The following is a 27380-nucleotide window of genomic DNA, read 5'->3' on the forward strand; positions in this document are numbered from 1 at the left end:
ATTCCGTTAACGTGTACTACGGCGGGCCAGCAGCAGCAAGCTGTCACCGCTCACACACCTGGCCAAGGAACCCCCAGAATCAAGGAGCTTCCATGCCCTAAATGGTGTGCACGTGAAACGGGAAAGTCCATCCTTCCGCGGCGTTCCCGGCCGGGTTATAGAATCAGTGGGCCAAGGAGCTTAGTGTGGGAGACAGAGCTTGGTGAGCATCATGGAGACCCCAGAACACGTCACAGCCAAACAGGGCTTCTGCATTAAACCCCTTCAGAGCAGTTCTTCCCCTCACTGCGATGAGTGGGGAAGTTAGCATTTAGGTGGAGGGTTGTACCTTTCTGAATTTCTTTAGCTATTTTTGGAGGTCCCATACGTAGAATTTTAAACACTTGAACATTTTTGCTCTTTACTCTCCCTGTTTTTGCAGCATTGATTATTGATCTGTGAAGCTGAGGCTATTTTGGGACAAAGTTGCTGGTCCTTATACTAATACTATTGCCAACCAGTATTTATATAGATCTTCATGGATTTCAAACCGTGTTCTAATTCTGACCTCATTGTATTCCTTATTTTCTCTCTCACGTATATGTAAACTTGAGGGCTGGGCACGGGCAGACGTGTTTTCCCCACATAGGGAGCTGGGGTATTGAGAGGCCAGGTGTGTAGGTAGATAAGGGGCGGTAGCTAGACCCCGGGCCTGACAGCTCTGAGCCCAGCATGCCCTGTGTGCGCCCTAGATCTTGCCCACCAGTGGGCTGTCTCAGGCCTGGACGCTGTAAGGCCTCCTTTCCGTGCCCCTAGTGATTCTGGGGAGATCACCCTGAAGATCTGCAACCTCATGCCCCAGGACAGCGGGATTTATACCTGCATAGCCACCAACGACCACGGGACCGCGTCCACGTCGGCCACAGTTAAGGTGCAAGGTATGGTCGCTTTGTTAGCGGGACCATCCACATCCAGTATAAAATTTACTGTCACGATCACACTGAAGCACGCACGCCAGCGGCATTAAGTCCATTCACTGTTTCTGCTGCCATCACCACCATCCAGCCACAGAATTCCCTTATTTTCCCAAACTGACACTTTGGTTGTACCTCTGAACAGTAACTATCCTTCCTCCCCCACCCGTGACCACCAGCAGGATGTCACGGAGATCAAAGATGCCATGAGCACCATAGTGTTGGCGTGCCTACCGTGATCCCCCCACCACCACCCCCTGATCACACTGTGTTGCCTGGGGGGCCTGGCGGAGAAGGTTCCCAGGAAGACCGCTGGGGCTTCAGGCTCATTGCCTGGGTGGTAGCTCTAGCTTGGTGTCAGAGGCCCAGATGTGCAGAAGTAGCCCTGGTCCTGTCTCCACAGGTGTCCCCGCAGCCCCCAATCGGCCCATTGCCCAGGAGAGGAGCTGCACCTCGGTGATCCTCCGCTGGCTGCCTCCGTCCAGCACGGGAAACTGCACTATTTCCGGTTACACCGTGGAGTACAGAGAGGAAGGTGCGCTCCCTCCTCCTGCTCTACTCTCTCTGTCTCCCTCTTAAGGAGGTCTTTCAGGGCTCTGTACCTGCAGCTTCCTCGTCTGCGGGGTGCTCTTCCTTCGTGGGTCCCCCAGATGCGTTGGTGTCCGACAGCCGCCACCATCTCATCCCAGACATGGAGCAGCTGCTTTTGCTAGGACCATGTTAACCTCTATGGCACGCTGATGACCCAGGGTGGGTCTCAAAGTGCCCCATAGGAAGGATCAGACCCGTTTCACAGAGGAGGAGACTGAGGCCGAATGGAAGTCAAGGCACGTGGCTGGCGCCGTGGCTCACTAGGCTAATCCTCTGCCTTGCAGCGCCGGCACACCGCGTTCTAGTGCCGGTCGGGGCGCCGGATTCTGTCCCGGTTGCTCCTCTTCCAGGCCAGCTCTCTGGCGGCCATTGGAGGGTGAACCAACGGCAAAGGAAGACCTTTCTCTCTGTCTCTCTCTCTCACTGTCCACTCTGCCTGTCAAAAAAAAAAAAAAAAAAAAAAAGAAAGTCAAGGCACGCAAGGTCATGGTCAGTGAGAGGCACAGCTAGCACCGGAGCCCAGCTCTCCGGTTTCTAATGAGAGCTGTCTTCCAGGGTAGTAGGGGGTAGGAGGACCCGAGTCCCCTGCCCTACCGCCCCTAGAGGGAACACAGTGAGCACATACACACGCATGGGTGCAGGACTGTAAGTAGTGCAGCTGTACACCTGCCTGAATCTGCTCCGTCGCACGCTAACAGTGCCCGTCTCCTTCAGCAGTCAGAACCCCTGCGCCTGCGTCCAGGTATCAGGCAGAGCCAGGAGCTGCCAGACAGCTGAACTGTTACCAAGACATCTCTGCACCGCAGTAGGCAGTGCACAATCAACTTGAGAGCAGCACCATATATTTTACTCCGATTATCGGAACTCGCTCACCCTGTGAATTCCACTCTCCTGGGCAAACTGCGTAGCATTTCTGAGGCTCACTGTGTTCAGCTGCGACGTGGGAGGACTGCTTCCCACCCATCAGATGGCTGTGGATTTAAGTGAGCACATACTTGACATGTGCACAGGACTCAGTGCCTGTCGGTTTTCCTCTGTTTCCATTCCCAGTGCATACTTTCTCTTAATCTGTTGTTAATGTATAATATTTTCCTCTGGCCTTATAAGCATGTAGCATGTCCCCTATACATTCTAGAGGAGCAAGGCTTTTCACTGTCCCACGGTGTCTCTGAAAGTAGACAGCATCCAAGGCTCCAAGGCCAGTGCCTTCGCAGCCCCCTGACTGGTGCAGTCGGCTTGGGAACTTGAACCCCAGCCGGCCGCCTTGGTCCCACCGGCTTCCTTCCAGAGCCCGCCCCGCGGCCGCAGCTGGCCCTTGAATGGGATGTGTCACTCGCTGTTCCTTGCTTTGTGTGCTGAAGGCCTTTGAAACAATGCTGCTTGGCTCTGTCTTTTCTGCCTCTCCTCTGCCACTGCACACCAGGGTCCCAGGTCTGGCAGCAGTCGGTCGCTTCGACGCTGGACACGTACCTCGTCATCGAAGACCTTAGTCCTGGCTGTCCTTACCAGTTCCGAGTCAGCGCCAGTAACCCCTGGGGAATCAGCCTCCCCAGCGAGCCCTCGGAGTTCGTGCGGCTTCCAGAATACGGTGAGTCCCAGGCGGCGGAGCAGGGCCCCAGCTGCTGGCGGGCATGGGTGCTGCTGCAGGCAGCACTTGGAAGGCCACCAAACGGTGTTTCCCTCCAGCGTGTGGCTCCAGCCTCTTGGGGCAAACACTGCGTCTGCCTCTCGGGCCTAACCCTGGGCCTGTGACCTCCCCGGGAGCCCAGGTGGGACTCCAGGCACAGAGAGACCAGCAGGAGTCACGTACCACACGGGTGCTGTCTGCCCCTCTTCTGTGAATCCCACTGCAGGCTCTTGCCTTGCACAGGGAAAGCATTCGAAGGGCAGACACGTACAAGGTGCACAAAGTGATAGCAAAATGGATTCCAAAGGTGAGAAAGTGAGCACACATACACGCGTGGGCATGGGCTGCCCACCGGGAGAAATGCCCGGCACGAGCGGGCAGTGGGCCGGGGGACTGCCTGAAGGGAGGAGGGCGGGGGAGGACAGAGAGAAAGGGCGCCCATACAGCACCTCCAGCTGTGGGCAAGAAAGACAGAGAGCTGCCCCTCAGTTGTCGGCCTGTCCTTTGGGCTCCTCCACTGTCCCCCTCCCCCTCAATGAAGCAGGTGCATCCTGGGAAAGGGGGCGTTATGATTGACAAGTGGGAGGATAGAAAGAGACCTCCAGCTCCGCAGACCTAAACTAGCTACCTAGTTATACTGCGTCACTTCCCCCTGGTCCCCCCGCCAGGCACAAAGGCACCTCACAGCACAGGGACAGCTCCTCTCCCCAGCTAAAGGGCGAGAGGAGAGCCAACAGGTTGAAGGATTTCACTCCACAGTGCACATTTGATAGTTTCCCTGGCTCTTCTCCCAGAATTCCTTTTCTCATTTGGTTCACTCCCCAAATGGCCCCAGTAGTGGAGCTGAGTCATTCCAAAGCCAGGAGCCTGGAGCTTCCTCCAGGTTTGGGTGCGGGGCTGCTGCTTTTCCAGGCACATTAGCAGGAGCTGGATCGGAAGCGGAGCAGCCGGGACTCGAACAGGCGCCCATATGAGATGCTGGCGCTGCAGACAGTGGTTTTACCCATTACGCCACAGAACTCTCCAAATACTGACACTTCCAGGCTGTGCCAGGGCGTGGCCTGAGTGTAGGGGCGGGGCCTGTGCACAGGCCTTTGGGTCCAAGCAGAGCCCCTGGCTCAGGCTACGCCCCCAACTGAATCAGGAAATGCGCCCCAGCCCCCGCCTCCTCCGCCCCTACCACCAGCTTTTCCCAGTGACCTTGTGTTCCCAGGGGCCTGTGATTAACTGGGAAACCTTGGCCCTGGGTCACTGCCTGCTCAGAATTCACCATGGAAAAGCCATGGACAGCGTCAGCCAGGGCGCGCCCTGCCCCGAGGAAGCCTGATGTGACCGGCTGGGGCCTCACGGAATCCCAGCCACAAACCCAGACTGGCCCTGGGATGACCACTGCGAGTCTGAGTCCCCAGCTGACAGCACAAGTGTGTGCTGGTGTGTGTGTGTGTGATGTGAGGCTGGGGTGTGTGTGTGTGTGTGTGATGTGGGGCTGGGGTGTGTGTGTGTGTGATGTGAGGCTGGGGTGTGTGTGTGTGATGTGAGGCTGGATGTGTGTGTGTGTGTGTGTGTGTGTGTGATGTGGGGCTGGGGTGTGTGTATGTGATGTGAGGCTGGGATGTGTGTGTGTGATGTGAGGCTGGGGTGTGTGTGTGTAATGTGAGGCTGGGATGTGTGTGTGTAATGTGAGGCTGGGGTGTGTGTGTGTGTAATGTGAGGCTGGGATGTGTGTGTGTGTGATGTGAGGCTGGGGTGTGTGTGTGTGATGTGAGGCTGGGGTGTGTGTGTGTATGTGTGTGATGTGAGGCTGGGGTGTGTGTGTGTGTGTGTGATGTGAGGGTGGTGTGTGTGTGTGTGTTATGTGAGGCTGTGGTGTGTGTGTGTATGATGTGAGGCTGGGGTGTGTGTGTGTGTGTGATGTGAGGCTGTGGTGTGTGTGTGTGTGTGATGTGAGGCTGGGGTGTGTGTGTATGTGTGTGTGATGTGAGGCTGGGGGGTGTGTGTGTGTGTGTGTGATGTGAGGCTGGGATGTGTGTGTGTGATGTGAGGCTGTGGTGTGTGTGTATGTGTGTGATGTGAGGCTGGGGTGTGTGTGTGTGTGTGTGTGATGTGAGGCTGGGGTGTGTGTGTGTGATGTGAGGCTGGGGTGTGTGTGTGTAATGTGAGGCTGGGGTGTGTGTGTGTGTGTGATGTGAGGCTGGGGTGTGTGTGTATGTGTGTGTGATGTGAGGCTGGGGGGTGTGTGTGTGTGTGTGTGATGTGAGGCTGGGATGTGTGTGTGTGATGTGAGGCTGTGGTGTGTGTGTATGTGTGTGATGTGAGGCTGGGGGGTGTGTGTGTGTGTGTGTGATGTGAGGCTGGGATGTGTGTGTGTGATGTGAGGCTGGGGTGTGTGTGTGTAATGTGAGGCTGGGGTGTGTGTGTGTGATGTGAGGCTGGGGTGTGTGTGTGTGTGTGATGTGAGGCTGGGATGTGTGTGTGTGATGTGAGGCTGGTGTGTGTGTGTATGTGTGTGATGTGAGGCTGTGGTGTGTGTGTGTGTGTGTGATGTGAGGCTGTGGTGTGTGTGTGTGTGTGTGTGTGTGATGTGAGGCTGTGGTGTGTGTGTGTGTGATGTGAGGCTGGGGTGTGTGTGTGTGTGTGATGTGAGGCTGGGATGTGTGTGTGTGTGATGTGAGGCTGTGGTGTGTGTGTGTGTGTGTGATGTGAGGCTGTGGTGTGTGTGTGTGTGTGTGTGTGTGATGTGAGGCTGGGATGTGTGTGTGTGTGATGTGAGGCTGGGATGTGTGTGTGTGTGATGTGAGGCTGGGGTGTGTGTGTGTATGTGTGTGATGTGAGGCTGTGGTGTGTGTGTGTGATGTGAGGCTGTGGTGTGTGTGTGTGTGTGTGTGATGTGAGGTGTTGTGTGTGTGTGTGTGATGTGAGGCACTGCCCGGGAGTTAACAACCATGCGAGGTGAAGCTCCCAGATGGGCTCAGGCCTGTGCTGCGGGCTGGGTGAACTCAGCGGGTGGGAAGGAAGGCCGGGTTGCAGAGCAGCCCTTCCTTGCCTGCTTTCCCGATGTGTGTAGTAATCTCCCGCTGCTCTCCCCACAGCCCTGATTCTCCCTGGCTTTTCCAGGCCTCAGCAGCTTCTCTCCCAGCCTTTTCATTTTCCCTATCAAGTTACTATTTTTAAAACATCCCCAAGCCACATTTCAGATTTCTGCCCCGGGTAAGCAGATGACAGAGGGAGTCTGGCTGTCATGTCGGTTTCCTCTCGGGTGATCTTTTTAAAGTAACCGCCCAGAGCCCGGTGGCATTTTCCCACCGAGTTTGCATATTTGCTCATGGGAACTGCTCAGGGGGTTATGTCCGCTCTCCTGTTAGCCCTGTCGCATCCGTGTGCGACATCCTCAATGTCACAAGTGGGTTCTCTCTCCCCAAGATGCGGCTGCTGACGGTGCCACCATTTCTTGGAAGGAAAATTTTGATGCTGCGTATACCGAGCTGAATGAAATCGGCAGGTAAGGCGCAGCTTTCTCCTCCTCTCGCGTGAGTGCCCGACGGCGTGGCGACAATGGCTTGTCTTGTTGTTTCTGTCTGTCTTTCATAAGTGCATCCTCTCTATGGGAGAGAGAACTCTAGCATGTGTGTGTCTGTTTCTACCATCCTTTTCCTTCTTCCCTAATCGACTCTCGGCCTTTCTTCTTTCCTAATATAAGAATTTAAGATTCAAAATGTTCTTCAAAGTACAGTTTCAGCTACGTTTCCCGCGTTTTGATGTGTGGTATTTTCAGTATTTTTCAGTGCTATGTACTGTGTCTTAAACTCTGACTTTTTTTTCTTTGACACAATTATAATGCAAACCTGTTTTCATATGTATGAGATTTTTTAAAATTCTATTTGTCATTGATTTCTAACGGAACTGAATATGGGTAGGAAACTTTGTATGATATTGATTCCTTGTTTGTTGCTGGGAGTTGCCTTGCAAATGGTGTACAGCCAATTGTCGTAAAACGTTCGTGTGCTCTTGGAAAGACACTTACTAATTGCTGTGTACAGGTCTCGTGTGTCCATGTGTCAGGGACATTGTGTCACGGGCATCTCCACCCCACGTGCCTCCCCTTCCCCCAACACACACCTGCCCGTCTCCCTCTGTCCCTCCCCTGCCCTCCCCCCCCTCCTCTGTCGCCTCTCAGTATTTTGATCGGGGAACACTTACTATGCCCTCAAAAATAAAAAGAATAAAAAGGAAGACTCTTAGCAGAAAAAAAAAAAATCTGTTACCCAAGCCCCAAAATAGCTGATGGGCCAGGAAGAGAAGATGCTCGTCCGCGCGCCAGCAGTGGGCTCCAGGTGCTCAGGGGGCCTCACCCCGGGCTCTGGGGGCCTGGCCTCTCATCCCGCGCTGACTGAGCTCCCGTGGGGCGCTGTGACAGAGGCTGCAGAGGGAGCCGAAGTGTTCCTGATGTCTGATTTTTGGGTGGAGGTCACCGTTTCGTTGCCTTTCCTAAAGTATATCTCATCAGAAACAAACTTTGTCTACTGTCCTGTCTTCTTTGTGCGGCCAAAAAGAAAAAGGAGGTCAGAGAAATCCTGTAGTGATGGTGGCGGTGGTGGTGGTGTGGTGGTGGTGGTGGTGGTGGTGTGGTGGTGGTGTGGTGGTGGTGGTGGTGGTGGTGGTGTGGTGGTGGTGGTGGTGGTGGCAATGACAATTCTCTAGGTATTTTATACCTCCCACTGATTACAGTTGGGATCCCTGGACAAAGTGCAGAAGCAGTAACCTGAGCATTCCGAAAAGCATGTAATAGGGAGACTGGAGCGGGAAATCAGAGTTTTTGTTTTGTTTTTATTTTTTGACAGGCAGAGTGGACAGTGAGAGAGAGAGACAGAGAGAAAGGTCTTCCTTTGCCGTTGGTTCACCCTCCAATGGCCGCCGCAGCCGGCGCACCGCGCTGATCCGATGGCAGGAGCCAGGTACTTATCCTGGTCTCCCATGGGGTGCAGGGCCCAAGTACTTGGGCCATCCTCCACTGCACTCCCTGGCCACAGCAGAGAGCTGGCCTGGAAGAGGGGCAACTGGGACAGAATCCGGCGCCCCGACCGGGACTAGAACCTGGTGTGCCGGCGCCGCAAGGTGGAGGATTAGCCTACTGAGCCACGGCGCCGGCCTGAAATCAGAGTTTGAGGAGCGACAGGGCAGTGGCCCGAGCTTTTCTGTCTTGCTTCTTCCCTTTTTCCCCTCTCTCCCTCCCTTGCTCCTGTTTCCCCTCAAATCAGCGTTGTCTCAAGGGCAGGCCATCCAGAGAACTGTGCAGGTACACGGCGAGCAGAAACTCCAAGAAAACCCCGTAGATCTCATGCGAAGGGGCTGCCTGCAAGCTGGGCAGGGCCAGAGACTCCTCGCTGCTTCTCCCTGCCTCACCGCGGGGCAGTCCCGTGGAACTGCTGGGCACTACAGGAAGCAGAGGCTCGGAGGGACCCCATCTTTCTGGCCAGACAACCACAAAAGGGACCTTGGGAACCAAAGAACATAGGGGAAACTCCAGGAGGAGAAAGCAAGAGAAAGGGTCCCTTGGTTCGGTCTATCAAAAAATACAAATCCTGGGCTGCTTCCGAGTCGTGCGGGTGTAGAAGACACCCTAGCAAGGCTCGGAGACCTCAGCTCTGATTTAACCACTGCTCAGCTTCCCCTCGAGGGTGAGGGCAGGCCTAAGTAGCACAGCAAAAGCTGGGGAAGCTGCATGGAGCTACCTCCCACGGGAGGGGAGACAGACCTTCAGTCTGTACCGAACCAAGTAGGTTAAAAAATAGTTTTATCTATTTGAAAGGCAGAGTGTAAGAGAGAGGAGTAAAGAGAGCGAGTGAGCAAGAGAGAGAGAGAGAGCACTTCCATTCACTGGTTCACTCCCCAAATGCCTGCAACAGCCAGGGGTAGGACATTCCAAAGCCAGGAGCCGGGAGCTCCATCCGGGTCTTCCATGGGTGTGGTGGAAACCCAAGTACTTGAAGCATCTTCCGCTGCCTCCCAGGTGCATTAGCAGGAAGCTGGATCAGAAGCATGGAGCAGTGAAGACTTGAAGGAGACACTGCAATGTGCAACGCAGGCATCCCAAGCTGGGACTGCATCCACTGTGCCGTAATACTCTCCCCATTTTGGTACAATAAAATTTTGAAATCCATGCACCAATATTTTTTTTTTTGACAGGCAGAGTGGACAGTGAGAGAGAGACAGAGAGAAAGGTCTTCCTTTGCCGTTGGTTCACCCTCCAATGGCCGCCGCAGCCGGCGCACCGCGCTGATCCGATGGCAGGAGCCAGGTGCTTTTCCTGGTCTCCCATGGGTGCAGGGCCCAAGCACTTGGGCCATCCTCCACTGCACTCCCTGACCACAGCAGAGAGCTGGCCTGGAAGAGGGGCAACCGGGACAGAATCCAGCACCCCGACCAGGACTAGAACCCGGTGTGCCGGCGCCGCAAGGCGGAGGATTAGCCTAGTGAGCCACAGCGCCGGCCTCCAATATTTTCTTAATATGCATTTTTTCATGATCTTTTTGAAGACCAGTACTATTTAGAATCAAAGAAGTAAATACATAAGCAATCAGCTAAAATATGTTAAACTAAATTAACTGCTCCTATGGGAGATGAAAGGGCACAGGTGGGAGGGTAGAATTACTATTGTTTCTTACAACAAACCTATGGGGTGGGTGTTGTGGCACAGTGGCTTCAGCCGTCACTTGGGGCACCCACATCCCATATCCGAGTGCCTGGTTCCTGTCCCGGCTCCCCCACTGATAATCCAGCTTCCTATGAATGTGTCCTGGGAGGCAGCAGATGAAAGTTCAAGTGCTTGAGTCCCTGCCAGCCATGTGTGACCCAGACCTAGTACCAGGCTCCTGGCTTTGGCCTGGCCCAGGTCTAGCTGTTACAGGCATTTGGGGAGTGAACCAGCCGATGGAAGATTCCCTCCCCCTCTCCCTCTCTCTCTCCTCCCTGTCTCTCTTCTCATATTGCTCTGCCTTTCAAATAAATATTTTTTTAAAGGCAAGGGACTAATATGTCAATGTTTTAAATAAATAACCTATAAAGATGATTGACTTTTTAAATCATGGAGATATATAACTTCCATGAACACGAAAAGTTTAAAAAAAATTTAGCCAGCAGTACCTTGACATGACTGCTAGATTCTGGAGAACCTGCGCTCCGCGTTCAGATGTTTTTGTCAGAGTGATGTGCAGTTATCAAACTCACAAGGTAGCACTGTTAAAAAACCAGAATGTCAGTGTGTACAGAACTGTCGGTTTGAACAACTGCTTGTTCACTGTGCCAAATACGAAGTCCAGGAGACAGCAGGCGCTCCGTTAATATTTGTCCAGCGTTGGTCTCACTGACGGGCGCTCCCTTTCTCTCAGGTGAGTATGTAATGGAAAAGCAGGAGTGCTCCGAGCCTGCTCAGAGAGCACAGAGCTGCATCAGGGAGTCACTGGGCTGATTCTAGGGGCGGCCAGGGGCCTGGCGTGTCGCTGTCTGTTGAGGAAGGGGCTGTCCCTCACACTGTTCACGCCCGCTTGAGGCTGTAGCACCTCCTGGACATGGCTCGGGCGGCACCGCCTCGTCACCTCCGTGGCCTTCCATCTCTGCTTCTGTGCTAAGCAGTGCCCCTTCCATCTACCTCTCTTCCTGTCCGCCCAGGGCTGCAGCCGCACCCGGAGCCATTCTGTCTATTTAAGGTGGTGGGGAGGTAAAGGCAGGTGTTTGTGTCTTGCTAAATGCCCTGATCAATGGAGGTAAGTATTTATGGGTGGAATGACACAGTGCACTTAAAATACTCCCGGGGCGGGGGGGTGGGGGGGAGCGGGTGGGTAGAACTTGGAGTAGAAGAGGAATGGTTGAGATAAGACTGATCGAATGTCGAATGTCGCAGATTGGTGACACAGGGTGCCCAGGGGAGATTTCCTTTACTGCTGTGCACAGCAGGAATCTTCCCTAATAAACAGGTGATAAACCTAAAGTACAATGGAAAAAGATCTCTTTAAAAATGTTTTTAAAATCGAGTGGAATTCCTCCTCCTTTAATGTTGCTGCTGTTGTTACATCTTATATCTGCATAAAAAAAAAGAAATCAAACCTGTGGGTTCATGTTTTAAATAACAGAGAAATATGTTGGCTTAAAAATGGTATCATTTAGCTTTTGCATATCAAAACTGCTAAAATGTTTAGGCAGGAAAAATAAGTTTTCTGAATACTAACGTTGACCCCATGATTAAAAATGTAGAAAAGCGAGATCCTCAACCAAAGGTTCCTGTGTGAGCAGCTGGCCCCCAGCCCCGCGCAGCCCCTGGGCACCGCCGTGCCGATGCTGGCTGCCGGCCAAGCTGTGAGGCGCTCTCTCCCCCTGTGTTCCAGAGGCCGTTTCTCCATCGTGAAGAAGTGCGTCCACAAGGCCACGCGCAGAGACGTTGCTGTGAAGTTCGTGAGCAAGAAGCTGAAGAAGAAGGAGCAGGCAGCGCACGAGGCGGCCCTGTTGCAACACCTGCAGCACCCCCAGTACATCACTCTCCACGACACCTACGAGTCCCCCACCTCCTACATCCTGATCCTGGAGCTGTGAGTGCCGCCGTCCTCTCCGAAATGCCCCCTTCAATGAAGAAAAACCGTGGCATTTTAGCTCATTATTGTTTACAAACCATGGCCTGTAACATGCCCCGCATCTTATATGGTAACCCCATTTCACAGATTAGCAAACCAAGGATGGGGAAGATCTTTAAAACCAGGAGGCAGAGAAGCTGAAACCTGAATCTCGCACTCCAGTTCTCATTGTCTTTCTATTGCGGACTCCTGGGCTGAGCAGGGGCCCAGGGAGAGCTTACTGAGAGCAGGCTGATGGACAGGGGGAGAGCTGAAATAAGAGGCAGGGGCTTGTGCATCGATCCGCCGCCCCAGCAGCCCAGTCTCCACCCAAGAAACTCTACCACAGTGAACATCCCAGTCCCTGCAGATTTTCTCTTTTTTTTCTTTAAAGATTTTATTTATTTATTTGAAAGACAGAGTTACAGACAGTGAGAGGGAGAGACAGAGAGAAAGGTCTTCCATCTGTTAGTTCACTGCCCAGGTGGCAGAAAGGGCCAGAGCTGCGCCGGTCCAAAGCCAGGATCCAGGAGCTTCTTCCAGGTCTCCCATGTGGGTGCAGGGCCCAAGCACTTGGGCCATCCTCCACTGCACTCCCGGGCCATAGCAGAGAGCTGGACTGGAAGAGGAGCAGCCGGGACTAGAACTGGCACCCATATGGGATGCCGGTGCTGCAGTTGGAGGATTAACCTACTGTGCCACAGCACTGGCCCCTCCCTGTAGATTTTCTAGGGACACAGGCAACCATGTACTCGAACCCTAGATTAGATCAAATAGAACAGTAACGTCACACTCCCCTGCTGCTACCCCAGACTAACAGCAGAAAGCCTGCCCTGCGGTTTGGGGAAATCCCACAGAGGCTGCAGAGATGGAATCTTGTCAGCAGTAATAGAAAGAGTGCAGAATTGTTATCAGGTAGTGCTCATGGGGCCATCACCCTGAACAGACAACAGGCCTGGACAGAGACCCAGATTAGGGAAGGAGTGTGTGCATTCACACTTTCAACTGTCATTTTAGTCTCTTGCTCTCGTGGGCTGGCACATCCAGGTGTGTGTGAGAAGGTCCTTGAAGAAGTAGCTTGTCATAAATTAAAGACGAAAAAGGAGGGGGCTGGCACCGTGACTTAGTGGGCTAAGCCGCTGTTTGTCATGATGGCATCTCATGTGGGTGCCAGTTCAGCCCCAGCTGCTCCACTTCTGGTCCAGCTCCTTGCTAATGTGCCTGGGAAAGCGGTGGAGGATGGCCCAAGTGCTTGGGCCCCTGCACCCACATGCAAGATCCAGATGGAGTTTCAGGCTCCTGGCTTTGGCCTGACCCAACCCTGGCTATTGTGGCCATTTGGGGAGTGAAGCAGCAAATGGAAGATCTCATTGTCTCTCTCCCTCTCCCTCCCTCCCTCTCTCCTTCCTCCTCTCCCTCCCCCTCCCCCTTTCCCTCACCCTCCTTCTCTCCCTCTCCCTCACCCTCCCTCTCTCCCCATAACTCTATCTTTAAAAATAAACAAATATTTTTAAAAAGTCAGTTGAAACAAAACAAAAGGAGACAAAACCAGAACTGGTGGCCTTTGTAATCCTTTTATAAAACTTAACCCTGCATGCTTGGTAGTTTGTTGCTGTGGACTTCTTTTTTTAAGATTTATTTATGTATTTAAAAGGCAGAGTTACAGAGAGAGACAGAGGGGTACAGTGGTATCTCCCATCACTGGTTTATTCCCAAAACAGCCATAATAACTGGAGCTGGGCCAATCCAAAGCCAAGAGCCAAATGAATAAATACCTTTTTTAAATGTTCATTTATTTGTTTTTGTTTTTGTTTTTGTTTTGTTTGTTTGTTTGTTTTGACAGGCAGAGTGGACAGTGAGAGAGAGAGAGAGAGAGAGAGAGAGAGAAAGGTCTTCCTTTGCCGTTGGTTCACCCTCCAATGGCCGCCGCGGCTGGCGCGCTGCGGCCGGCGCACTGCGCTGATCCGATGGCAGGAGCCAGGAGCCAGGTGCTTTTCCTGGTCTCCCATGGGGTGCAGGGCCCAAGGACTTGGGCCATCCTCCACTGCACTCCCGGGCCACAGCAGAGAGCTGGCCTGGAAGAGGGGCAACCGGGACAGAATCCGGCACCCCGACCGGGACTAGAACCTGGTGTGCCGGCACCGCAAGGCGGAGGATTAGCCTAGTGAGCCACGGCACCGGCCTATCATTTATTTATTTTAAAGGCAGAGTGACAGAGGGAGAGAGAGAGAGATCTTCTGTCTGCTGGTGGACTCCCCAGATGGCTGCATGAGTCAGGGCTGGGCCACAGTGAATCCAGGAGCCTGGAGCTCCTCCTGGGTCTCCCATGCAGGTGCGGAGAGCTGGACTGGAAATGGACTAGCCAGGATGCCCACACCTCTGAGCCACACATCAGCCCTGGCTGTGGACTTACACAAACAGACTTCCAGTCTTTTTTTTTTTTTTTTGACAGGCAGAGTGGACAGTGAGAGAGAGACAGAGAGAAAGGTCTTCCTTTTGCTGTTGGTTCACCCTCCAATGGCCGCCACGGCCGGCACACCGCGCTGATCCAATGGCAGGAGCCAGGTGCTTCTCCTGGTCTCCCATGGGGTGCAGGGCCCAAGCACTTGGGCCATCCTCCACTGCACTCCCTGGCCACAGCAGAGAGCTGGCCTGGAAGAGGGGCAACCGGGACAGAATCTGGTGCCCCGACCGGGACTAGAACCTGGTGTGCCAGCGCCGCAAGGCAGAGGATTAGCCTGTTGAGCCATGGGGCCAGCCTGTCTGTTACAGCCTAGCATGTTTGCTGGGAGCTTTCTAATTCAGTGGGCATATTCTGCTGGTCTTCATTTACAAGTAGCAATGTCTTATGCTTGATTCCTAATGAAAGGCACTGTCGCTTGCCTACCAGGACAGTTCAGTGACTCCAGAACCTTTGCTGGCTACCATTCTAAGGGCAGCTGTTGGTTTTTGGGCTGCCACAGTGCAATGCAGATGTTCTTTCCAAAAAAAAAAAAAAAAAAAAAAAAAAACAAACAAACAAAAAAAAAAAAACAGGAGCTTCTTCTGGATCTCCCACGTGGATGACAGGGGTCCAAGCACTTGGGCCATCCTCTGCTGCTTTTCCCAGGCCATAGCAGGGAGCTGGATTGGAAGTAGAGCAACCAGTGCTCATATGGGATACCAGTGTCACAGGTGGCAGCTTAACCCGGCACACCACAAAGTCGGCCCCAAAGATGCTCTTGGAGTGAAGAATCTGGGCTCAGGTCTAGCCTGTGATTTGGAGCAGACCACTCGGCTTCCTGGGCCTCTGGGTCCTCACGTGTGGGCACCTGCTTCCTCCCACTTCACAAGGTGGTTGCAGGGATTAAAGTAGATGAATGTTGGGTTAAACTGGCTGGTTGACTGAGCACCCTCTGTGTGCCAGCCGTGGGGCAGGCTGATGGGACTGGGGTGGGGGGAACAGAAGTTCTGCTGGGGGACCGACAGATGACCAGGAACCTCAGCATGGCACACTGAGTACCAGGAAGAAAGGCCTGGTTTGCAGAGGGCTGCCTGAGAGCATGGTTGGAGCTGAGGGCCAGGAGAGATTGTGAGGAGGCCGCGTCTGAGCTGCACCTGGGGCTGAATCTTGGCTGTGCTGCGACCATTTGGTGCCATCAGAACTGCTGCTGATCCTGTTTTGGGACATGGGCACCCGCATACCCAGAGTTCAGTGGTTGAACTTGGTGGCTGAGACCTCCTGTTCCGGGAGCTGTGTTACTGTAAATGTCTCCCACACCAAGAAGTTCAGGGGTTACACTTAACAAGCCCAATCCTGCTTTACTCTATTCTTCCCAGTTTTTAAAAAAAGATTTATTTTATTTATTTAAAAGACAGAGTTACAGAGAGAGGTAGAGCCAGAAAGAGAGGTCTTCCATCTGATGGTTCACTCCCCAGATGGCCACAACAGCTGGAGCTGCCCCGATCCGAATCCAGGAGCCAGGAGCTTCTTCCAGGTCTCCCACGTGGGTGCAGGGGCTCCAGGACTTGGGCCATCCTTCACTGCTATCCCAGGCCACAGCAGGGAGCTGGATCAGAAGAGGAGCAGCCGGGTCTCGAACAGGCGCCCATATGGGATGCCAGCACTTCAGGCCAGGGCTTTAACCTGCTGCGCCACAGCGCCGACACCCCCACTTTTTTTTAAGATTTATTTATTTTTATTTGAAAGGCAGAATCACAGAAGGGGATGGAGAGGGTTGGAGGGAGACTGATCCTCCATTCACTGGTTCAGGCAGTCTTCAGATGTGCTGTGAGGACTCCGTGAGCCTGCGAGCAACTGCCCTTCACTGAGCACGTGCCTGTGCTACCATTGTGCTGCCAGGCTCCTGTCTCACCGGGTCCCTGCACTATCCTCAGACAGTGGCTGTTGGCATTTTGCAATTGTTATTATCATTCCCACTTAAAAGGAGGCACACTTCTGGGAAGAAAAACACAAAAGTTTAAATGACTTGCCCCAGCCAGTAGGTGGCAGAATGAGAATTCAAATCCAGGCCCTTTTAAAAAAAAATGGGGCTGGCGCTATGGCATAGCAGTAATATGTAGTGCCAAAATCCCATGTGGGTGCCGGTTCAAGACCCAGCTGCTCCACTTCCGATCTGGCTCTCTGTTGTGACCTGAGAAAGCAGTAGAAGATGGCCCAAGTCCTTGGGCCCCTGCACCTGCGTGGGAGTCCCAGAAGAAGCTCCTGGCTCCTGGCTTTGGATCGGCCCAGCTCTGGCCATTGCAGCCATCTGGGGAGTGAACCATCAGATGGAAGACCACTCTCTCTGTCTCTCCTTCTCTCTGTATGTAACTCTGCCTCTCAAATAAATAAATCTTTAAAAAAAAAATCCACGCCTGGTTGGCTCCACATATCATGTTCTCAGTGGCGGTCTTTAAGGCTAGAAAGGCCGAAGATTCAGAATGGCTTCAAGGTTGCTGAGGACGGAGCAGGCCTCTGGTGCAGCAGGGGCCCCCACATCTGCTGTTTCAGGGCCCACTGTGCTGATTCCAGCTCCCTGCTGAATCGCACCCTGGGAGGCAACGGGCAATGGCTCAAGGAGCTGGCTTCCTGCCGCCCATGTGGGGGACACGGACTGAACTTCCGGCTCCTGGTTTTGGCCTGTCCAGGCCCAGCCCCTCCCTGGCTGTTGCTGGCACTTGGGGAGTGAACCAGCAGATGGGAGATTTCTCTGTCTCTCTGCCTCTCCAGTAAATAAATAATTAAAAAAAAAAGTTTTAATGAATGCCAAGAACAAACTTTGTCTACCTTCTATTTTCCCCAAAGAAAAATTGGCCAAGAAAAGCACTTGGCAAAACAAATGTGGGCCTGCTTGCGGCCACCAGGTTCCAGTTACTCCGAATGACGATGTCCGTCTTGGTGAAAGCTGTCTGAAGTCCGTGGTCTTACCTCTTAAAGCAGCCGTGCTACTCGGGAGGAGCTTCTTGGGCAGGAAAAGGTTTATTTGGGACCCAGTGCCCCCTTCCTTAGTCTGCAGGAGCAGAGAGGAGCGGCCCCAGGGTGAGATGCGGAGCAGAGAGAAGCCCGGCTGAAATCGCCAGCCTTCTGAGGGCACACCCCCAGCGGCCAGGCGCTCTCACAGCCACGGCCACCTCTCAGGGGCGACGCCCTTGATTGCTCAGCCACTGACTGCAGGATTGGAACACCTGTGTGAGCCTGGGGGTCAGTCCCATCAGGACCCTCGCAGGGGGAGCAGAGCTTTTTCCCTTTGAACAGTCTCCACGTCGATCAAAGAGACGCTTCCTTTAAGGAGAGTGTGCACTACAGATTTCATCCCTGATGCACACCAGTGCTCACTTCTTTCTTCTAGTTCTGAGCATTACACTAACTTTGGACTCTAACTGAAGTATGCATGTGTTTCAACACTGATCTTTATTTGGAGTGAGAGGGGCCATGAGAGGGGTGAGAGGGGCCATGCTGTAGTATAGTGGGTAAAGCAGCTATCTGCAACACCAGCATCCCATATGGGCACCGGTTCAAGTCCCAGCCGCTCCACTTCTGATCCAGCTCCCTGCTAATGCACCTGGGAAAGCAGAGGAGGATGGTCCAAGTGCCTGGGCCTCTGCACCCTTGGGGGAGACCTGGAAGAAGCTCCTAGCCCTAGCCAGTGCAGCCATTTGGGGAGTGAAACAGTGGATGGAAGATTTCTTGTGCACTCGCTCGCTCTCCCTCTCTCTCTAACTCTGCCTTTCAAAGAAATAAAAATCTTATAAAAAAAAAAAAAAGAGAGAGCGAGTGAGCCATCTTGCAGCTTTGACCACGTGTAAATTTCCTGTTCCTTCACAAATGTATTTCCTTTGCCCTGTCCCCCTGACCCCCAGGATGGATGACGGCCGGCTCTTAGACTACCTTATGAACCACGACGAGCTGATGGAGGAAAAAGTCGCCTTCTACATCCGGGACATCATGGAGGCCCTGCAGTACCTTCACAACTGCAGGGTGGCCCACCTGGACATAAAGGTAACCGGGAGCGACCACTCTCGCTGGGCGTCAGTTACCACCTTCAATCTCAGATTAGAAAACTGACGGCTATTAAACAGAAATGAGGTGGGCACAATGCAAGTGACTTGTTCGTGGGTGAATGAGAACGCACCAGTCTCGGTGCCGTTGGGGCGAGGGTCACAGCTTCAACTACCTGGTCTAAGTGCATAGAAAGATCCAGTAAGTGTCTTTCATGCCGCTCAAAAAGAAGTCTCTGTTCTCTGGAACACCCAATTGATAGGACTTTAGTCTCTTCTTGATTCCATACAGAAGCAAAGGGTAGTCATGGCCACCCTATTTTCAGTGTTGGCGTCTTTAAAAGACCACCACACTCAGAGTTTAGCGGGTTCACAGCACAGTTGGAAGCCTCCATTGCGCCCCACATAGGGCATTTCCCATTTGCCGTAAGCTTCACCAAAGAGCAGGAGACCCAGTGGCAGTGAAAACAGAGTTCTGAAGCTGCCTTCTCTCCTCCGTCTGCAGCCTGAAAACCTGCTCATTGACCTGCGGATTCCAGTGCCTCGAGTCAAGCTCATTGACCTGGAGGACGCTGTCCAGATCTCGGGTCACTTCCACATCCACCAGCTGCTGGGGAACCCCGAGTTTGCTGCCCCGGAAGTGATCCAAGGCATCCCCGTCTCCCTGGGCACGGACATCTGGAGCATCGGGGTTCTGACGTACGTCATGCTGAGCGGGGTCTCCCCCTTCTTGGACGAGAGCAAAGAGGAGACCTGCATCAACGTGTGCAGGGTGGACTTCAGCTTCCCCCAGGAGTACTTCTGCGGCGTGAGCAGCGCAGCCCGAGACTTCATCAAAGTGATCTTACAGGAAGACTTTCGGAGGCGGCCCACGGCCGCCACCTGCCTGCAGCACCCGTGGCTGCAGCCCCACAACGGCAGCTACTCCAAGATCCCCCTGGACACCTCCCGCCTGGCATGCTTCATAGAACGTCGCAAGCACCAGCACGACGTGCGGCCCGTCCCCGACGTCAAGAGCTACATCATCAGCCGGGCGAGCCAGGGCACGTAGCTGTCCGCCAGCCCCGAGGTTTCACATACAGTGAGTGTGAGCCAAAGCGAGACTGAACGTGGCTGTAAATACTTCTGTTCATTCGCCCACTCCACGCGGTTCTCTGGATTGCGAGACGTACCTCTTAGACCTCGCCAGTGGTCATTCAGGGTCCGAGCAGTGGCAGATGTCACCCTAAATCCAGGGGCTTTCCACACAGTCATTCCGGAGAAATAAAGAGGCAGAGTATTCGAAGGAAGGGCATGGCTGACACGAATAGTAGCTTGATGAAATGTTAATTGCACATTCCAAAATGAGTGGTTAAGCAGGCCAGCCTCATGCTTACAGTGAACATAAAAGGCTCCTGCCTTTGCTGGAATTCTAAGCAAAGAGTTTATTTCACAGAGGTGTCATGTAGTCAAGTCTTCTGGCTTAGATATAGTTTCTTAATAGGATACATGCGCACATGCAGTGTAATATATCCCATTCAGGTTTCAGAGTTTTATAATATAGAGTTATATATGAAATCAATCCCAAGTAACCTTGAGTGCTCCAGTTAAGACAGTCACTTATTTCCCGAAGCATTGTTTTGACGAAGCACAATTAGATGACGAGTTTTTTAGACCATTTTATAAATCTTGTATAGAAATCTTTTACCAGAACCTGTGCATCAAGAGAAAGCAATGTTACCCTTTTGCAGCCTGTGAACGAGAGGTTTCTTTCTCTCGGTTACAGGTTGTTTGATGAAAATCGGTTCTGTATATGAAATGCTACCCCCAATTTCACTGGCAGCTCAGAGTTCATCTGGCAGGAAAGCCTGCCAGGAAGTAAGTCCAAAGTAGGAGCAGGAGTTGTGGGGCTGTTTTTGTGTCTTCACCTGGTTTGAAATAGGTAAATGAATACAACAGGTTCCTACAAAAGGGCAAACGGAAACCTTTCCTGTAGTTCCAGTGAACAACACACCGATGCTTTCTGATTTCTTCTACAGCCGTAGAACGCCATCTTCAGAAAGCTGGCTTGCTTTATTAACAGCCCCTTAGGGAAGCCAAGGGGTGCTCACCAAAAGGAGGCAGCCATAGAGGCCTTTAAAAGGCCTGGTCTCAAGTCCTTTTTTGAAGCCATGGAGCAAAACCTGACACATCTCTGCACCAGGGCCTTGAGTTTCCCTGAGACTGTAATACCTGTCACCGCTCAGCCACCGCTGTATCTCTGGGCTGTTGTGCTGGGAGGCCAGTGCTGCTTTCGGGTGCACATTCTCCAGACAAGATTACTCTTAACTGCCCGTCTTCCCTCTCGTGGGGGAACAAAGAAAGAAACCTGGGAATTTCACTCCTTTTCTGTTGGTTTGTTTTGGGGGAGGAGCTTTTGTTTGTGTGTGTGTGTGTGTTTGGACATGATATACCCTTTGTTTCCTAGAATGTGATTTGAAAATTGCTATTATGCAAATAATATTTGAAAATGTACTCCAATGTTTGTTCACATCAAGTTTAATGGCATTCCTTCTCTCCTTAATGGGATTGAGAATGTGAAACCCACGCAGCACGGAAGGGCAAGCAGAGAGTCCCAGAAAGATGAGCAGAACTACAAACCCATCTACATGCAGAAGTGAGGGTGGCAACCAAGCCTGAACTTTAATATATCACAACACATATTCCCTCAGCAGATATATAGAATTAAAAAATATGCATCAGTCTTTTCCAATGGTTTCCAAGTCAATTTTCTCACCCACTCCACCTTATCCTGTCCAAGATTAGAGATTAATAAATTAGTAGAGAGTTCAAGCAATAAGACTAGATAGCACTTAGTATTTGGGGGATTAACCAAATATGTGGAAACCGACTCTGACTGTATTTGTTTCTGGGTTTCCCAATGGCTCTGGGTCATGGAGTCTCAGGCACTCAACTCTCTCTTGACTAACCCTCCAGAGCCATCATATATACAAACACTATCTGGTACAATATGTTAGCATTTAAAACATGCTTCTAAAAACCTTTTCAGTAAGCACGTCACCATGACGGCATACAGCCTGACAGAGGAATGCCTGTCCACATGGATAGACTGTAGATCCTCAATGCTTCACATCTCCAGAAAGGATGGGGGCGAATTCCGCTCTCTCCACCGCTGGGGATGCCTTGCACAAACAGCCTCCTGCTGAGGAATTTTGAATTGTTATGGCAAGTTGAATTTCTGGTCACCTACAGTGGTGCACAGACCTCAGCAGGGGGGCATTATTGAACAGTAGAATGTCAGACAGAGCCAAAGCTTTTCTGTCAGAGTCGAGATGATCCAGATGTGGGGGTGCATGGAATCCCCCAAGCACACATTGAGGAAGACAGGAGACAAGGACCACAGAGATAAAAAGGAGGATGATTCTGTTAAGCGGAGCCAAAGTACAATGGTTAGAATAGAAGGAACGTTAAATAGAAGCCCAAAGAGAAAGGGGTAGATTTTGTATAGTTTGACAGTTGAAAAAACTAAGAGGAAGGCTCCCTGTGCGCAAAGCTCTCCCAACAGGGAAAAGACAGCAGTCTTGGTTCAAGAATTCTCCAAGCATGTTGGAAATAACAAGGAGTCCCAGAGGATGGGGCTGCGAAGTTACCTTAGGTTGCTCTGTGGGCAACTGTGGCAAGCAAAGGAGGATCGGGGCCACTGCCTTATCCTTGTTTGGACGGAGAGATTTGTTACTTGGTAGAAGAGAAGAGGGGAGCAAAGAGAAAATAGTCCACTTCTATAATAATTACGGTAGTTCTTAGCGGGTGTGAACTTCTGGCTGAAATGGGACAAATGTTGGTTAAATTCACACGTTTCTTGCTTGGCTTGCACCCATTGCCAGTTGAGTGGTTGTTTCTGGGCAGGGGTGGGGGCAGGGGTGGAAGGCGATTGGGTTCTTTTATAAGAGTGGGATACAGAAAGGAAGCAAAGATCAGGGACCACACCTAACTTTTTAAGTACGATGATTCCCTGCATTTTTTACTTTCGTTCCAAGTTAAATAGATTTTTATTCACTTACAGGTGAATGTGGAAAAATTTTAGGAAAAAACCTGTCACATTGGAGGCGTCCTTCAGTTCTCTCTTAGCCTTAGCAGTCTAAGGGGGAGTAGAGGAGGCGGAGGGAGAGCTGGCTTCAGCGCTTTGTGGTCCACAAAGCCTTTATAAACAGTAGTGCCTTTCAGAGGGGAGGATGGGAGAGGAAAAGGTGATTGCAGTTAGATGTACTGATAGTGCCGCATTTTTTCTTTATTTACAAAGCTCTTTTAGACGAAAACATCTGAATTATCAGGGTGGGACTAGGAATTCTTGAATTTCAACCTCAGCAATTCCTGATTCAGCCTTTCTTACAGAAAGTCTTTGTGTTTTTCGGCCCCAACTGTCCCCATTGGTAAAATGGGAGCTGGGGAGGGAAAGAGGGGGACAGAAATCTCATAGGAATGTTAAGAAAATACCATAGTTGGGATGTCTATAGAATATTTTGATTTTTTTTTTAAAAAGTGCTATACACTGCCAGTGCTGAGAATTTATGATAGTCACTTTGAACATTCCAAGTTTTCAATATTCATGTCGTTAGGTACCGTTTACAAACTCACGAGCTTACATTCTGTAAATTACTTTTTACTGGAAGTCCGAGGTGCTCTTTGTCTAGTTGTCACTTGGTCTTAGCCTGTAATTTCAACAGTTTATGAGCTTCTCTACAGACAAGGGTCGGCAGAGTGCTGGCGAGTCCGGGGTCCCTTCAGTGCCCTCTCCGGGACTTCTTGCGCAGACGCGAAGAGTAAGCTGCCCTCCAAAGCAACGCCACCTTCTCTCCTCAAGCTTCATGCTTTGGGAAGATGGACAGAGAACGCAGAGAGCCACTCGCCTTCCTGCGAGGGCAGACGTGAGGATAAGGTATCTCCCCATCCCACAGTTCCTTTCTGCAGTCTCACAGGAGTCTTCATAAGAGGCAAATGCAATGCATAGGTGTGCAGATGAATCGGCCTGTTTTAGGAGGGAAAGCTTTGATACCTTCTTACACGATTAAGCCTTTCAGGAGTAGTATTTTTTGTTCCCTAGCCACCACGATTCAGTGCCCATGAGCTAGTCATGACTGTTTTCTTGCCTATGGAAGAGCATGGAAATTTAGACTTGTGAGAATTTGGGATGAGGGAGTGAATATGACATAAACCAAATGGTGATTATTTCTGTGCATTAATTAGAATTTTGTCCCATGCGCTTAACAAAGGAGGAAATATTTTATATGTAAGGGGTCTCTGTAGTAGGCAAAAGTACAGACTTACCATGTTCTTATTCCCGGTGGCCAATGGATCATACTGGATGGATTCTGAGGAACGTAGACTTTATTATTTTCTGGGTAACATCTCTGTGGAGTCTCGAATGGGCAAACACGGAATGGGAGCTGTCGGTGGCTTTGTTTGTAAAACTGCATCAGGATTTTTCTTCACCATTTAAAATCTAGGGATCATCCGGAAATGAACAGTGGCTCTGGGAAGACAGAGCTCACACATGCACCGTCAGGAAAGGGAAGCAACCACGTCAGCACTTACTTCCTAGGCACAGTGAGGCTCTCGAGTGCTCCCTCAGTTCTAGAGGGTTGGACAGGGCTGAGGTTTGTCGACAGCAGATGATTTTCATAGGAAATATTATTCACCTGGAAAAACCTATACAGAAATAGAACACAGAACTATCACAGGGCCATGTTTTCTACGGAAGATATTTCTTCCTCACTTTCAGTATACACAGAAGTTAGAGGAGAAGAGAAGGCAATCACTCTGATGTATTTCATCTTTAACACTTGTGGAAAGCTTGAAATTGACACTCACAGGCTGTTGCATCTTTCCTGTCAGATTCTGGTAGATTCTAAAATGTGATCAGATTTAGTTTACGTTCAAATGATCAAGGTGGCGGTGCAGTCACATCACCATTATTTCAGAGTGAGTTTAGCTGAGGAGAGGGAGAGTGGTGGAAAAGTGCAAATGCTTCTTGGAATGCCAGCTCCTGAGGCCTAGTTTAACCAAGTGCATTTGCTAGCCTGAGGAGAGCCAGCACACAATTCCATCATTACCTGACTTCCATCAGGGACTGGAGTACCATGGAGACCATGGTCGTGAGCTCGAAGACTGTGGTTATGAATTTGGAGTTAACAAAACATACAGCTTCTCTTACTAACTTAAGCCATATCTACCATCTCTGTCTTTGAGTTTTTTTTGACCCTGGTGCTTTTACTTCTGTTTCTGCCAAACTGCAGCCTACTCTATGGGGAAGGGGAATCAACTAGAAGTTAGGACAAATACAGAGACTGTGAAATGACAACATAACTCTCCAGAATGAGATCTATCGAAAGAACAGTAGTGATCCGAGTGCAGACTGTTGGAAAATGCGGATATATGTACCTCTGTACATGTATATAGTGTATAATATGTGTGTATGTTATTGCTCATATGCAGAAATCTATCCATTGGCAGGCAGCCCAGGTGGGTCAGTCTTTCTATTGGAAAACCACTTTCAGTCACTCAAAGCCATTAGGGCTGCCTTGGGAAAGCCAACTCTGCTCATTTGGGAATGAGTTTGCTGTCTTTTGCAGTCCACAAAGCCAAACCAAGATGGTGTGAGATAGAATGAGGCCACCACCCAGGTGTTTCAGTTTACTTGAGCTCAGCAGTTAATCTCTATCTGGTTCACACTGGCACCTCTTGGTTTTGAGTGACCCCTTCTGCCCAACCAAATCTTTTGAGAATTTGGGGTGGGCTTCTCTGGCCATTCAGATAAAGGGCCTTATCCATAAGTGGACAGGTTTCCCCATAGGGACCATTACACATATACATATAAGTGCATACTTCCATCAGCTTGTAACAATTGGTTTAAAATCACTCCACAGTATTGAAAAATAGCTCTATATTTTCAAGGTGCAGAAAAATTCCACAGCCTTAATTATTTCAGTGTCTTGCTGGTCTGCCTTAAGTGTATCTTCTGGGTTTTTGGTTTTATTATTTTTTAATTTTTTCTGCAGTTGTTCGTTTTTGTATGCACACAATGTCGTTTTGTAAAGGTAGGTTGTAAATATTTTATTTGTAAGTCAAAATCACTCATGTGTAATGTTGTAAAGTGATAACCTGCTGTCTCGTTATTATTACTACCGTAAATGTTGTAAGTTATGGATGAAACTTCAAAATGTACATCTCACATGTTATGCATTCCTATAAATATACTATGCTAAAGAAACTATTTCTGGCTTGTCTTTTTTCTTCCTAATTACAATCTTTATTCAAAGAAAACAATAATATTTTTCTTTCTTCCCTAAATATGTGAAAGCTTTTTGACAAGGTGAAAATATTGATTATTGAAACTTTTTATTTTATTTTTTTATTTTTTGACAGGCAGAGTGGACAGTGAGAGAGAGAGACAGAGAGAAAGTTCTTCCCTTGCCGTTGGTTCACCCTCCAATGGCCGCCACAGCCGGTGTGCTGCGGCCGGCGCACCGCGCTGATCCGATGGCAGGAGCCAGGAGCCAGATGCTTTTCCTGGTCTCCCATGGGGTGCAGGGCCCAAGCACCTGGGCCATCCTCCACTGCACTCCCTGGCCACAGCAGAGAGCTGGCCTGGAAGAGGGGCAACCAGGACAGAATCCGGTGCCCCGACCGGGACTAGAACCCGGTGTGCCGGCACCGCTAGGCAGAGGATTAGTCCAGCGTTTTAGAAAGAAAGCAACAGTTTGCTGCCCTAGAGAAGTATTCTAAGTCATTTCTCTTTCCCAAAATGCTGGGAAGCCTCACTTGTACTGCAGATTTCATTCTGGTGTTTCTTGTAACATTCTTGGCAAGTCAGCAGGACACCTGGGCTGCCCCTCCCAAGTTTCTGCATACTTGTGCAGACTCAAGTGTAGTTGAGGGACAGGCGCTGTGGTGTAGCGGGTAAAGCTGCCGCCTGCCACGCGGGCATCCCATATGGGCACCAGTTCGAGTCCTGCCTGTTCCTCTTCCGATCCAGCTCTCTGCTATGGCCTGGGAAAGCAGTAGAAGATGGCCCAAGTCCTTGGGCCCCTGCACCTGCGTGGCAGACAGAGCAGAAGCTCCTGGCTCCTGGCTTCAGATCAGCGCAGCTCCAGCTGTTGCAGCCAACTGGGGAGTGAACCAGCAAATGGAAGACCTCTCTCTGTCTCTCCTTCTCTCTCTGTGTAATTCTGACTTTCAAATAAATAAATAAATAAACCTTTAAAAAAAAAAAAGTGTAGCTGAGACTGATTCAGAGGACACTGTCAGTTATCCAATATTGGAGAGTTTTGATCAGTTTATTTCACCAACAAAGGCAAAAATATTTTTTACATTTGGCTCCATTTAATCTAGATTTTGCCACATTTATTTGAAATGAGGAAAAAAAAATACTGTCCAAAGGATGGGCCCTTCACACAGTTCAGTAAGCACCCATCTCTTCAGAAGAAAATTAAACAAAGACAACAGAAGTGCCTAGACGAAATCAGCGTCAGCTTGATGAATCAGAATCACGAACCCTATGGTTTTCAGGGTTATTTTCATGAAACCAGGATAAAGTATTCCTTCTAGCAGAATGCAGAACTCTAAGTGATTGACTTCTAAAATCCAAACAGGGTACTTCAAAAGTCTGAGGAAAATGGAATTAAAAGATAATTCTGGTGCAAAAAAATTGAAAGGCCTGCACGAGAGGTCTTCAATAATTCCACAAAAAATGCATATTGTGAAAAAACAGATGTGGATATAAGAAAATCTATGCTCCATAATAAGCTTACCTATTATAATAAACTTCCCATTTTCCCAAGCACTTTTTGAAGTCCCCTGGATTTTCCCGTTGGCCAGCAATATGGTCCTCCCGCCCCCTGACTCTCCCTCCCTGCTCCGGGACACCAGAGGAAATGAGCTCGCCTGCCAAGCACTCCATACACACTTTATTGTGCAAACTGCGAGGAAACCGGCCTGTGCCAGACGCTGTGAAGTTCATAAGAGAATTGCGAAAGGACCCCGTCTTCGAAGACCGAAACTCTACTTGGAGAAACGCGGTGGGGAGAGTAGTGGCTAATAACTGGCCAATGGGGACATGCTAGGCCAAGGAGTTGAGGTCATTCAAGAACCGGC

General features: G+C 50.7%; 1 protein-coding gene across 19 annotated transcripts in view; it reads left to right on the plus strand.

The window, feature by feature from the left end:
• The window catches only part of KALRN (kalirin RhoGEF kinase), a 783799-nt gene extending 758299 nt beyond the window's left edge, over positions 1 to 25500 (plus strand). For all 19 annotated transcript variants that reach the window (XM_051859217.2, XM_051859218.2, XM_051859219.2 and 16 more), the window contains 7 exons: positions 796 to 917; positions 1357 to 1488; positions 2968 to 3132; positions 6592 to 6670; positions 11550 to 11750; positions 18114 to 18252; positions 18757 to 25500. In XM_051859217.2, the coding sequence (XP_051715177.2) occupies positions 796 to 917; positions 1357 to 1488; positions 2968 to 3132; positions 6592 to 6670; positions 11550 to 11750; positions 18114 to 18252; positions 18757 to 19302 (1384 nt within the window). In that variant the 3' untranslated portion in view covers positions 19303 to 25500. The remainder of the gene's footprint in view (positions 1 to 795; positions 918 to 1356; positions 1489 to 2967; positions 3133 to 6591; positions 6671 to 11549; positions 11751 to 18113; positions 18253 to 18756) is intronic.
• The last annotated feature ends 1880 nt before the right edge of the window (positions 25501 to 27380 follow it).

This window comes from Oryctolagus cuniculus, chromosome 4, assembly GCF_964237555.1.
Source record: "Oryctolagus cuniculus chromosome 4, mOryCun1.1, whole genome shotgun sequence".
NCBI lineage: Eukaryota > Metazoa > Chordata > Mammalia > Lagomorpha > Leporidae > Oryctolagus > Oryctolagus cuniculus.